The sequence below is a fragment of the Megascapheus bottae genome, chromosome 16 (assembly GCF_031878675.1).
Source record: "Megascapheus bottae isolate mThoBot1 chromosome 16, mThoBot2.hap1, whole genome shotgun sequence".
In the NCBI taxonomy this organism is placed as follows: domain Eukaryota; kingdom Metazoa; phylum Chordata; class Mammalia; order Rodentia; family Geomyidae; genus Megascapheus; species Megascapheus bottae.
Window position 1 is genome coordinate 32,746,600 of NC_143524.1, and position 14,000 is coordinate 32,760,599.

General features: G+C 39.2%; 1 protein-coding gene across 3 annotated transcripts in view; it reads left to right on the plus strand.

Moving 5' to 3' along the window:
- The window catches only part of Pik3c2a (phosphatidylinositol-4-phosphate 3-kinase catalytic subunit type 2 alpha), a 93,001-nt gene that overhangs the window by 60,746 nt on the left and 18,255 nt on the right, over nt 1-14,000 (plus strand). For all 3 annotated transcript variants that reach the window (XM_090348062.1, XM_090348063.1, XM_090348064.1), the window contains 8 exons: nt 2,425-2,613; nt 3,036-3,129; nt 3,747-3,841; nt 4,158-4,338; nt 6,873-6,977; nt 8,385-8,477; nt 10,676-10,805; nt 12,398-12,534. In XM_090348062.1, the coding sequence (XP_090204188.1) occupies nt 2,425-2,613; nt 3,036-3,129; nt 3,747-3,841; nt 4,158-4,338; nt 6,873-6,977; nt 8,385-8,477; nt 10,676-10,805; nt 12,398-12,534 (1,024 nt within the window). The remainder of the gene's footprint in view (nt 1-2,424; nt 2,614-3,035; nt 3,130-3,746; nt 3,842-4,157; nt 4,339-6,872; nt 6,978-8,384; nt 8,478-10,675; nt 10,806-12,397; nt 12,535-14,000) is intronic.

Below are 14,000 nucleotides of genomic sequence, written 5' to 3' on the forward strand. Positions count from 1 at the left end.
CAGCAATTCCACTACTAGGCATTTACCCAATTGTCCAGAAACAAGGACATACTAAATCCACTAGCACAAAGATGTTCATTGCAGCACTATTTACCATAGCAAGGATATGGAACCAACACAGATGCCCCTCAGTTGATGAGGGGATCAACAAGATGTGGTATTTGTATACAATGGAATTCTATGCTGCTGTCAGAAATAATGACATCGCCCCATTTGTTAGGAAATGGAAAGACTTAGAAAAAAATCATATTAAGTGAACTAAGCCAGACTCAAAGGAACATAGGCTCAGTGGTTTCCCTCATTTGTCATAATCAGTAGAAACCTTGGGCTCTCCTGGCAGAGATTTGTAATAGAGCAAAACCTAGATACATAAGGCCATATAGTATAACACTAAATGAAAGGATCTCTAGGATATAGAAACAAAAGCCATATAATGAGTGATTGTTGTCCTTAATGTACTATGTTATCTCTCATCTGTTTTGCTGCCCCTTGGTTATCTCATATTGTTATAGTATCTCACTTTGTTATCTGATATATTGGATATATTTATATTTAGTTATTTGAAATTGGATAGGGAAGGGGGAAAAATAAGATGAGGGATGGGGGTGGGGGGTGGGAAATGGGGACCAAGACATGAGAAGGGGTATCAATGTATGTGAATTAATGCACCTTCTATCTGGCGAATATAATGTAACCCTTCTATTAATTACAATAAAAATATATGAAAAAAAAAAAAAACTGGCCGGGAGTGTGGCTTAGTGCTAGAGTGCTTGCCTAGCATGCATAAAGCCCTGGGTTCCATTCGTTGGTACCACATTCATAGAAAAAGCCAGAAGTGGCGCTGTGGCTCAAGTGGCAGAGTGCTAGCCTTGAACAAAAGTGTCCAAGGACAGTGCCCAGGCCTTGAGTTCAACCCTCAGGACTGGCAAAAAAAAAAAAAAAAAAAAAAAAAAAATATATATATATATATATATATATATATATGAAATCAGAAGAGATCCTCTGGGAAGAATTGGGAGATAGATTTTATTGTGCATCCTTTCTAGTATTTGAATATTTTTCATTATTTTACATGAAGTGAATGCATATCATTATATGTAAAATTTAGAGACATGAATGTTGACTAATAAAATTGAAATGTGTTATTTATACAAACATGTCACTAAGCTTAATGCAAGTAGAATCTCCAAATTGTTCATTTTGACTTTCTTAATTCAACACTATATAACTGTTTGCTAAAATTTCATAGTATTTGTTTTCTATATGACATTTAATTTTACTTGCATAAAATGATGAAATCGTTGCTGTCATATTTTCCCGCTTGATTCTGGGGCTTGAACTGGAGTCAGCACTGTCCCTGACCTTTTGTGCTCATGGCTAGCACTTGAGCCACAGCTCCACTTCCACCTTTTTAAAAATACAAAATAGAATTTTATTATAATTAAGGTGTTGTATAGAAGGGTTACCATTTCCATAAGTTAGGTAATGAGTACATTTCTTTTCTAGACAATGTCACCCCTTCATTTGCTTTTCCCCAGTTCCAGCATTTTAGTGGTAAATAAGAGTCGTGGCTCACGCCTGTAATCCTAGCTACTCAGCAGGCTGAGATTTGAGGATGGAGGTTCAAAGCCAGCCCGGGCACTAAAGACCCAGACTCTTATCTCCAGTTAATCATGAGAAGTGGGGCTGTGGCTCTTGGGTAGGATGGTAGCCTTGAGCTGAAGAGCTCAAGGACCAGTGCCCAGGCCTAGAGTTCAAGCCCCATAACCCACCGGATGGGGGAGAAGGAAGGAGTCTTGTGGAGGTTCCTGCATGGGCTGACATTGAACTTCAGTATTCAGACCTCAGCTTTCTGAGTAGATAGAATTATAGGCATGAGCCACTGACATCTCGTACTATTATTTTTGTGTATGTGTGTTTGTGGAGTGGTACCAGCTGTTTGAACTCCCAGCCTCACACTCTTGGCTTGCTTGTTTGGATGATGCTCTACCACTTAGTCTTGTCTCCAACCCTGTTTTTTCCTATTTATTTTGGAGGTGAAGTCTCACTGATGCTCCAGGTCTTAGCCCTTTGAAGTAGTTAGGGTTACAGACAGGAGCCACCAGAACCAATGTTCTTGCTATTAGAGAGCTTATTTCAGCTCTGATTCTAGTGTCTGGCATCTTATTAGGGCTTAATACTAAATTTTTACTAAATTAGCCTTTATTTTCATAACTAACGCACTTTTGTCAGGGCAGAATGATTTATTTCTATTTCTAAATTAGAGTAAATTAGAGATCTTGGCTGTATGTTGCATTTTTCAAATCCAAATTAGTATTAATGATTCCACCAAGAAGTAGCTGTCCAAATATATTTTTAATCACTAGAAATATAACTATGTCATTATAATATCAGTGAAGTAATTTAATTCTATTATGTATGCAGACTTTCTAAAGAAGATAAAGCGTTTTTGTGGGAGAAACGTTATTATTGCCTCAAACACCCAAATTGCCTTCCTAAAATACTAGCAAGTGCCCCAAACTGGAAATGGGTTAATCTTGCCAAAATTTATTCATTACTTCACCAATGGCCACCATTGTGCCCACTGACTGCATTGGAGCTTCTTGACTCAAAGTAGGTCGAATACATGTATTTTTCCCTGTTTTATTGTCTATTTTTCCAATAAGATAGTATATTGCAGAAGAAGCAGTTCCATATAATATACATTTATAAAGGTGTATTTATACAAGCACGATATTTTGCATAAAATTACTCGAACTTTTCATATCATGAGAACTAACGGAAAGAAAAGTTTGTTATAAATGTTGAATATTGTAGAACTAAAATTAACTTTTACAAACTTAAAGCTTCTAAATAGTTTCAAAAGTTTGAATATGTATTTGTACAGGAAAGTTTTAGTCTTTAAAAATGACAGATAATTGCTTTTGAATAAATAGCTATTTGATTTCCCTTTGTCAAAAACAAATTGAGATTGCAGGAAATGCAGCTTCACTAGAAAGAAATCATTGTCAAATCTTGAATTTGTAATATTCTAGATTTGCTGATCAGGAAGTGAGATCCCTAGCTGTGGCTTGGATTGAGGCCATTAGTGATGATGAGCTAACAGATCTTCTTCCCCAGTTTGTGCAAGTGAGTTTTTTACTTGATTGCTTCCTTCTTTTGACCCTGCTAAGGGATCTTCTTTCTATTTTGATTGAAATTGCCATGTATGGCAATTTTTATTTGTTTTGCCTGAATTTTTATCAAACTAGATTTGAGCTTTCTTGATTTTTCTCTTCTGGCCTACATTATTTCATCTGTTTAGATTTTTAAGATTGTATTTGTTTATTCATGTGGTGCTATGGATTGAACCCATTTTACATGCTATAAAAGTAGTTTGCCATTTACTTACACACAGTCCACTTGAATTTTTTTTAAATAAATACTACATTTTCATCGGTAAGAGTAATGGCTGAGAATCTGGTTTAGTGATAGAGTGCTTTCCTAACATGCATGAAGCCCTGGGTTCAGTTCCTTAGTACTACATAAACAGGAAAAGCCAGAAATGGCACTGTGGCTCAAGTGGTAGAGTGCTAGCCTTGAGCACAGAGAGGCTCAAGGATAGAGCCCAAGCCCTGAGTTCAAGCCCTAGGACTGGCAAAAAAAAAAAAAAAATTAATAACTTTTCATGATTAATGTTTTGATGTCATTCCAGCAATTTAGTATGTGTTTGGCCACTAATAATTCTTACTTTCTTCTACACTTAGGCTTTGAAATATGAAATTTACTTGAATAGTTCATTAGTGCACTTCCTTCTGTCCAGAGCATTGGGAAATATCCAGATAGCACATAGTTTATATTGGTAAGATTTAAATTTGTTAAGTAACATGTTTCCATTGCTAGTATTTATGAGATGATTCTTTAAGCTAAAATGGTGTACTCAAGACTATTTACTGTAGATACCAGATATCTTAATGAATGTATTATTATCTGGAAGCTAAATTTTTATCTTGCAAAATAAAATAAAAAATAACAGAACTTTCTATTGGAAAATATTTGGCATGTCATAGCTTAGTTTTTACTTGCTGTATAGCTTAAAATAGGACTTGTTAACTTTATTTTTGAGGAAGCTTTGTCCATGTTTCAGAAGTGGCTGACATAAAATTTTGCTATGTTAGGCTTCTCAAGGATGCCCTGCATGACACACAGTTTGGTACCAGATATGAACATGTGTTGGGTGCTCTCCTCTCAGTAGGAGGAAAAGGACTAAGAGAAGAACTTTCTAAGCAGATGAAACTTGTGCAGCTTTTAGGAGGAGTAGCAGAAAAAGTAAGGCAGGCCAGTGGATCAGCCAGACAGGTATGTACCCAGTGGTTTATTTTTTTGATGGGCTTGTTTTGCTTTGTTTCATGCTAGGGATTGAACTCAAACCATACTGTTATTTTGTGTTTGTGAGTATTTTTGTGTTTTTTGGTATGTGTCTTAGGAATAGAACTTGGGCACTGCCCATGACCTTTTTTGCTCAAAGCTAGCGCTCTATCACTTAAGTGACAGCTTCACTCTGGCTTTTTAGTGAGTAAGTGAAAATTAAGAGTTTCATAGACTTTCTTAAATACCTAGCCATGTGACATATTAGCTCAATGGCCATAGTGTTTCGAAATTGAGAAAATAAAGAGTTCTTCAATTTCTTTTATTTCATTCTTCCGTATTTATTTTTTTGTTCCAGTACTGGGATTTGAACACTCTACCACTTGAGCCATATAGCTCTACTGTCAACTTTTGGTGGTTGATTAAAGATAAGAATCTCATGGAGCCCAGGCTCGCTTAGAACAGTGATCCTCAAATCTCAGCCTTCAGCTGGACATCAGTGGCTAGTAATCCTAGCTATTCAGGAGGCTGAGATCTAAAGATTGTAGTTGGAAGCTGGGTGTGGTGGCCTGTAATTCTAGCTACTTAGGAGGCTAGGATCTGAGGATTAAGGTTCAAAGCCAGCCCAGACGCAAAAGGACCTAAGACTCTTATCTCCAACTAACCTCTAGAAAACAGGAAGTGGGGCTTTGGCTCCTCCGGGGATAGTATGGTAGCCTTGAGCTGAAGAGCTCAGGGACAGCACCCAGGCTCAGAGTTCAAGCCCCATGACCTATAATAATAATAGTAATAATAATAATAAAATAAAATAAAAACTCAACATCTGAGAAGCTGTCTTTGAACCAAGATCCTCAGATCTCAGCCTCCTGAGTAGTCAGCCCAGCTAGTAGCCCAGCTTCTATGATACTCTTATCTATAGTTAACCACCAGAAAACTGTAAGTGGTACTGTGGCTTAGAGTGGTACAGCACTTGCCTTGAGTGAAAGAGGTCAGGGATAGTTTAAGCCCTATGACCACCTGAAAAAAAAAATACTCGACTGGGCCAGGAGTTTGGCCTAATGATACTGTGTTTGCCTAGCATGCATAAAGACCTGGGTTCAATTCCTTGGTACCACATGCACAGAAAATGGTGGAAGTGGTACTGTGGCTCAAGTAGAAGAGCTCTGGCCTTGAGAAAGCCCAAGGACAGTACCCAGGCCTGGAATTCAGGCCCAGAGACTAGCAAAAGTAAAATAAAAATAAAAATTAAAAAAAAAAAAAACTGGGCCAGGTGAGGTGGCTCATGCCTGTAATTCTAGCCACTTAGGAGGCTGAGATCTGAGGATCACAGTTCAAAGCCAGCTGGGCACTAAAGAACCAGAGACTCTTATCTCCAATTAATCACTAAAAAAACAGGAAGTGGGGCTGTGGCTCTAGGGGTAGGGAGGTAGCCTTAAGATGAAGAGCTCAGGGGCTGGGAGTTTGGCCTAGTGGTTGAAGTGCTTGCCTAGCATGCATGAAGACCCAGGTTCGATTCCTCGGTACCACATACATAGAAAAAAGCCGGAAGTGGTGCTGAGGCTCAAGTGGTAGAGCTCTAGCCTTGAGAAAGTCCAAGGACAGTGCTCAGGCCCTGAGCTCAACCCCAGGACTGGCAAAGAAAAAAAAAAAAGATGAAGAGCTCAGGGACAGCACCCAGGCCCAGAGTTTAAGCCCCATGATCTACAAAAAAGTAATAATAATAATTTAAAAATAAAAATAAAATAAAAACTCAACATCTAAGAAGCTAGGAGTGCAAGAGTGAGCTTGACATTTTACCTTTATGTAGGTGTTTATACATTTTTTCATTTCCCAAACATTCTTATAGTGAACTTTTTGCCAGTTCATTATATTTCCTTTTTCTTGCTTTTTTGGGGGGGTGGGGTGGGAGGTCATGGGGCTTGAACTCTGTGCCGCCTGGGCGCTGTCCCTGAGCTGAAGCCTACTGCCCTACCCCTGGAGCCACAGCCCTACTTCCCATTTTCTAGCAATTATCTGGAGATAAAAGTCTCATGGTCTTTTGTGCCTGGGCTAACTTTGAACCAGTCCTCTGATCTGAGTAGCTAGGATTACAGGTGTGAGCCACCACACCTAGCTATATTTCTTTTTTAATGTTTTTAGAGACAGGATCTCCTATCACCCAGGCTGTTCTCAAGTAATCCACTGCCTCAGCCTACCAAGTAACTGGGACTATAGATGTACACAACTGGACTGACTTGCTAGTATTTCTTTCTAGGCTAGTTCTATAGGCAAAATAGTTATTTACAAGTGAAGAGCTATGCACATTTTTAGTTATATATAATAACTTCTGAATTTTTTTCACTTGAGAAATGAAAAATTGCACTAATTTTTCTTTCACTATTAACAGGCTTTAACATTCACTTGCATTCTAGTTGGCCACATATACTTTCCCTCCTTATGTTCATGTTCTTGGCACATTCTTTTTTATAATAAAAATTAGCTTCCTTAGTACAACTTCTTTATGTATATAACAATCTCTTCTATAGGTTGTCCTTCAGAGGAGTATGGAACGAGTACAGTCATTTTTTCAGAGAAATAAATGTCGGCTCCCTCTGAAACCAAGTCTAGTGGCAAAAGAGTTAAATATTAAGGTAATCCAATACTTACGAATTGATACTAAATTCCAAAATAACACATAGGAAGAAGGCAAATGAGCAGCTATTCTCACAGCAAATGAAGAAAACCTTAAGTTGCTTGGCTATGTTACTTATAATTTTTTTTTTTTTTTGTCATTAGGGTCTATATCTCTTCACCTATGGCTAAAGGAGAAAAGATATGGGCCAGGAGTTTGGCCTAGTTGTAGCGTGGTTGCCTAGCATATGACTGGCAAAAAAAAACAGAGAGAAAATATATAGAAGTATTTAGTACCTTAGATTTTATTTTTCTTAAGTTGGTCTTAAAGTCTTTAATCAGCTTTTTAGAACTAGGGTTTTTTTTTTGTTTGGGTTTTTTTTTTTTTTTTGCCAGTCCTGGGGCTTGAACTCACGGCCTGAGCATTGTCCTTGGGCTTTCTCAAGGCTAGAGCTCTACCACTTGAGCCACAGCACCATTTCTGGCTTTTTCTATGTGTATGTGGTGCCAAGGAATTGAACCTGGGTCTTCGTGCATGCCAGGCAAGCACTCTACCATTGTTTTGTTTTGTTTTGGTCAGTCCTGGGGCTTGAACTCAGGGCCTAAACACTGTCCTTGAGCTTTCTCAAGGCTAGTGCTCTACCACTTGAGCCACAACACCCCTTCCAGCTTTTTTCTATGAATGTGGTACCAAGGAATTGAACCCAGGTCTTTGTGCATGCTAGGCAAGCACTCTACCACTAGGCCAAACTCCCAGCCCAATTTGAACTAGTTTTATATGAACTTTGGATGAGTGTACATCTTGGTTGTGGTTGAGTGATTGCCTTGCATGCCCAAGGCCCTTGGTTCCGTTTTGTCAAACAAATTTCTTTTCTTTTTTGCTACTAGCTTAGTAATGTTTTTGTCAATGCTTGATTCATGCATAACTCATTGTAATAGTACCATAAGTAGAAGAAATAGAGATCTCATCACTAAATTTTCTTCTGTTGAATGATTGAGACACTTAGAAATTTTTGTCTCAGATTTTAAAATTTTTGCCTCTCTGGCTTTAGAGATAATTTGTTCACATGATATGTTTACACTTTACTAGATAATCTAAAATTAGTTTTCCTGTTATTTTGTTCTCATTCAAATCACATAAAAAGAGTAATACCTAGGATAATAAATCCTCAATTTTTTTTTTTTGCCAGTCCTAGAGATTGAATTCAGGGCTTTAGCACTGTCCTTGGGCCTTCTAAAGGCCAGAGCTCTACCACTTGAACCAGAGCACCACTTCTGGGTTTTTCTATGTATGTGGTACCAAGGCATTGAACCCGGGTCTTCATGCATGGTAGGCAAGCACTCTACCACTAGGCCAAACTCCTATTCCCCTCAATTTGTTTTTATTCCAGTATTATCTCTCTAATGCTTGAATGTTGTATTTGTAGTCATGTTCTTTCTTCAGTTCTAATGCTGTACCTCTAAAAGTCACAATGGTGAATGCAGATCCTATGGGAGAAGAAATTAATATCATGTTTAAGGTGAGCAAAATAAGATTACTTTTTCTTTTTTGGAGACAAGATTTCACTAGTGGTCTTGCTTTGGTTGCTGTCCTGGTCTCCCAAATAGTTGGGAGATGTATATCAGGTATATACCACTGTACCAAGCTAGCATTAGTTTAAAGGACAATAAGTTTAAAGGTAATTTTTAAAATCCTTTTTCCCAAAATCACAGGTAATTTTACTTAGCATTTAGTTTGAATAATAATGTGAAAATTGTCATTAACATAGGCTTTTCCCAAATAGATTTGGGAATATATCCATCTCTGGGAAGCTGCTTGCCACATTAGGTCACACTGGTTGGGCACATCACAACTTCAGGCAATACTTTGTGTGTGTCTGTCTGTCATGGGATTTGAACTCTGGGCCTGGGCATTGGCCCTGAGTTCTTCAGCTCAAGGCTACCACCTGACCTCTAGAGCCACAGCACCACCTCCAGTTTTCTGGCAGTTAGTTGGAGATAGGAGTCTCACAGATTTTATTGCCCTAGTGCCAGGGCTGGCTTTGAACCTCCTTGGATCTCAGCCACCTGAGAAGCTAGGATTACAGGCATGAGCCACTGCTCATGGCCAGGCTATACTGTTATGCAGACTGTTGTGAATGGTACCACTTAGATTCATGCTGTGCAAACTGCTGAACTATAAGAAACAGTATTTATGCCGTGAGTGGTGGCTCACACCTGTAATCCTAGCTACTCAGAGGGCTGAGATCTGAGGATCATAGTTCAAAGCCAGCCTGGGCACTAAATTCCATGAGACTCTTATCTTCAAACTGGAAGTGGTGCTGAGGCTCCAGGAGTAGGGTAGAAACCTTGAGCTGAAGAGCTCAGGGGTAAAGCCCAGGCTCAGAGTTCAGGCCCTACAACCACCACCACCAACAACCAAAAAGAAACAGCATTTAGAAATATACCTATTATCTATGAAGAATAGCAGTACTGGAGTTGCACAGAGGAATCTAGTACTTGTCAAATTTCTATGTATGCTGATCATAATTTGTATATTTTGAAGAATGAAGCTTTAGTTAATTCAATGAGTTATTTATAAAGATAACTTCTACTGAATCATTTATATATAAAATAAGTTCCCATACACTCAGGTTATATTTGGGGCTTCATTATTTCTTTTTAGGAGATGTAAGTGATCTTTTCACCCTTTGTCCCTCCCTTCATTTCTTCCTAGGTGCTGGTACTCAAGGCATAGGCATTGTCCCTAAACTTTTCTCTCAAAGCTAGTGTGGTACCACTTGAACCAATTCTCCATTTCTAGTATTTTGGTGGTTAATTGGAGATAAAAGTTTCATGGACTCTTTTGCCTGAGCTGCCTTGGATATCAGCTTCCTGAGTAGCAAGGATTATAGGTGTAATCCACCAGTTCCCTGCTTTAAGTGCCTGTTTCTAAAGTAGTATAAAGTAGTTGAATTACAGAAATTTTGTATGGGAAGTTTTAATACCAACTAAGACAAATCCCCCTAATTCTCCGTTAATGTTCTTAAGTATACTCTATAGTGTGCTCTTCATTACATTTAAATTATTTTTAGCTGGGTGCGGTGGCTCAGGTCTGTAATCCTAGCTCTTCAGGAGGCTGAGATCTGAAGATCACAGTTCCAAGCCAGCACTAAAGTCCGTGAGACTCTTACCTCCAATTAACCACCAGAAAACTGGAAGTGGTGCTGTGGCTCAAGTGGTAGAACATTAGCCTTGGGAAAGCCAAAGGACAGCGCTCAGGCCCTAAGTTCAAGCTTCCGGACTGGCCAAAAAAAAAAAAAAAAGCGATCAAGAGAGGGAAAGGGAAGGAAAGAAAGAGGAGAAAAAAGAAAAGAGAAAGGAAGAGGAGGGAGGGAGGTTAGGTAGGCAGGCAGGCAGGCAGGCAGGCAAGCAGGGAGGACATTAAACAGAGCCTTTGGGCATTTTCCTCAATTTTTCTCAAGTTGTGCAACTGTAGTGCAGTATCACAATTAGGATAATAGCTTTGCTTAGTCAAGATCCAAATTATTACAAAGATTGAGCCACATGTTTCCCTTTTTAAATTAAAGATAATTTATATGCTCTAAAACTCATCTTTTAATATAATGCTATTCAAAGTAGTTTAGCTCAGTGCTAGAGCACTTGCCTGGTATGTATAAGGCTATATCTATTAAGTTTTTAGAAAAGTGCAAATTTTATTTTATTTCCCTGTTTCAAGGTTGGTGAAGATCTTCGACAAGATATGTTAGCTTTACAAATGATAAAGATTATGGATAAGATCTGGCTTAAAGAAGGACTGGATCTGAGAATGGTAATTTTCAAATGTCTCTCAACTGGCAGAGATCGAGGTAAGTCTGTTACTTTTGTCTTGGACCTTTATTTTTCTGTGAACTTAGGAGAGTATTTCTAACCTACAAGTCCTGATGAAAATATATTGTAGTCTCAGGGTGTTTTGTTTTGTTTTGGGGGGTGTCAGTGGTGGGGCTTGAACTGAGATCCTGGCTGCTATTGCTTAGTTTTTTCACTCAAAGCATCACTTTTCCATTTTGAGCCACAGTGCCACTTCCCATTTTCTGGTGGTTAATTGGAGCTGAGTCTCTGGGACTTTGGTGCCTGTGGTGGCTTTTAACCTCAGATCTCAGCTTCCTGATTAGCTAGGATTACTTTACAGTCCTGAGCCACCAGCATCCAGCCCTTGTAATTAATTGGAAATAAGAATCTCATGGACATTTCTGTATGGGCTGGTTTCAAACCAAGATCCTCAGATGGCTTGAGCCATCAGTGCCTGGTGTGTTTCTTATTTTAATCTAGTATTACTTTATTGGTGCAGTAGCTTAGGATTAATTCTTTAAAAATAAAGACTTAGGCCGGGTGGTGGCTCACACATGTAATCCTAGCTACTCAGGAGGCTGAGATCTGAAGATCAAGGTTCGAAGCCAGCCTGGGTACAAAAGGACTCTTATCTCCAATTAAATGGGGCTTGGCTCAAGGGGTAGGATGGCAGCCTTGAGCTGAAGAGCTCAGGGACAGTGCTCAGGCCAAGTTTAAGCCACAGAAAAATAAATACATACATACATACTTAGGGGCTGGGAGTTTGGCCTAGTGGTAGAGTGCTTGCCTAGCATACACAAAGACCTAAATTCGATTCCTTGGTACCACATACATAGAAAAGCTGGAAGTGGTGCTGTGGCTCAAGTAGCAGAATGCTGGCCTTGAGGGAAAAGCCCAAGGACAGTGATCATGCCCTAAGTTCAAGCCCCAAGACTGGCAAAAAAAAAAAACCCAAAAACAAAAAACTTGCATTACTGAAGTCCATTTTGTGTACATATCCCGTAATTAATACATTGGGTGCTAGTTTTAAAGCCAGTTAAGAAAATTGGTCGGGGGGCCGGGAATTTGGCCTAGTGGTAGAGTGCTTGCCTAGCATGCACGAAGACCCGGGTTCGATTCCTCGGTACCATATGCATAGAAAAAAGCTGGAAGTGGTGCTGAGGTTCAAGTGGTAGAGCTCTAGCCTTGAGAAAGTCTGAGGACAGGGCTCAGGCCCTGAGCTCAAGCCCAGGACTAGCAAAAAAAAAAAAAAGAAAAGAAAAGAAAAGAAAATTGGTTGGGAATTTGGCCTAATGGTAGAGTGCTTGCTTAGCATGCATGAAGACCTGTGTTCAATTCCTTGGTGCCACATACATAGAAAAAAGCTGGAAGTGGTGCTCTGGCTCAAGTGGTAGTGGTAGAGCTAGAGCTCTAGCCTTGAGAAAAAGTCCAAGTACAGGGCTCAGGCCCTGAGTTCAAACCCCATGACTGGCAAAAAAAAGAAAGAAAGAAAGAAAGAAAATATACTTTGCCTACCAGAAATTAACACATGGATATACAATGTTCATAAAAGAATTGTTTTTTGGAAGACATTTTCATATAAATTATTTACTTATGTATTTTGTTAAAGGCATGGTGGAGTTAGTTCCTGCTTCAGACACCCTTAGGAAAATTCAAGTGGAATATGGTGTGACAGGATCCTTCAAAGATAAGCCACTTGCAGACTGGCTAAGGAAATATAACCCTTCTGAAGAAGAGTATGAAAAGGTGATAAGTATATCTCTTTAATTAATTAATTAACTAATTTATTTATTTATTTATTTTTGGTGGGTCATGAGGCTTGAACTCAGCCTGGGCACTGTCCCTGAGCTCTCCAGCTCAAGGCTACTGCCCTACCCTTGAGCCAAGCTAGTAGTTTATGTCTGTAATCCTAGCTACTCAGGAGTTAGAGATCTGAGGATCAAGGTTCAAAGCCAGCCTGGGCACAAAAGGACCTAAGACTCTTATTTCCAACTGATCTCTAGAAAACGGAAGTGGGGCTTGGTTCAAGGGTAGGGTGGTAGCCTTGAGCTAAGGGCTTAGGGACAGTGCTCAGGCCAGATCAAGCCCCATGACCCACAAAAAAAAAAAAAAAAAGAGTCTCAGGTCCTTTTGTGCCTGGTTGGCTTTGAACCCTAATCCTTAGGTCTTAGCCTCTGAGTAGCTAGGATGATAGGCGTTAGCCACCACACCCAGGTATTTCGTTATTTTAAATAAATTTGTCAGAAACGTATTACAATCTAGGCACCAGTGTTTCACTGTAATCTTAGTTACTCAGGAGTCTGAGATCTGTGGATTCCAGTTTGAATCCAGCTTGGAAAGTCCAGGAGACTCTTATCTACAGTTAACCACAAAAGGGCTAGAAAGGAAGCTATGGGACTCAAATGGTAGTGAGTTCTTGAGTGAAAAACTTGGGATAGTTCCCTGGCCCTAAATTCAAGTCCTAGTACTGGCAGCAAAAAAAAAAAAACAAAAAAAAAACATAAAACAACCAAAAACATAATATAAGTATAGGGCCATGTCTCAAGTGGTAGTATACCTGTCCAGCAAACTTCAATGTATTATAAATGTTTTCATTGTCTAGATCTGGTGACTAAATAGTCATTTAGTTAAAATTAATCTTTCCCAAGCTGGGGTGATGGCTCACGCCTGTAATCCTAGCTACTCAGTAGGCTGAAATCTGAGGATCAAAGTTCAAAGCCAGCCCTGGCACAAAAGGACCTTAGACTCTTATCTCCACTTAACCACTGGGAAACTAGAAAGTGGCTCTGTGGCTCCAGGGGTAGGCAAGTTAGCCTTGAGCCGAAGAGCTCAGAGACAATGCCCAGGCCCAGACTCCAAGCACCACAACCAACAATAACAAAAAAGAATTACTCTTTCCCTAAGTGTAGATAAGATAAACAGAATTCATTTCATGGCAGGAATATGGGTAAAACCTATGCTATATTACCCCAAAATATTCCAGACATGTACTTAAAATAATCAGCATTGTATGTTAATAGAACAAGTTCTGGGACAAAATCTGGGCTTGAATTCAGCACCCAAAGTCACTAACCAGCTACAAGCAAATTATTTAACTTGTTAATATTGAGTTACATATAAGAGAAGGGCAAATCTCTTAGAACGTAAGATATATCATGATCTTGACTTAAGGAAGACTCTTAAACTCTTTGAATGTCATTTAATCAGCTAGT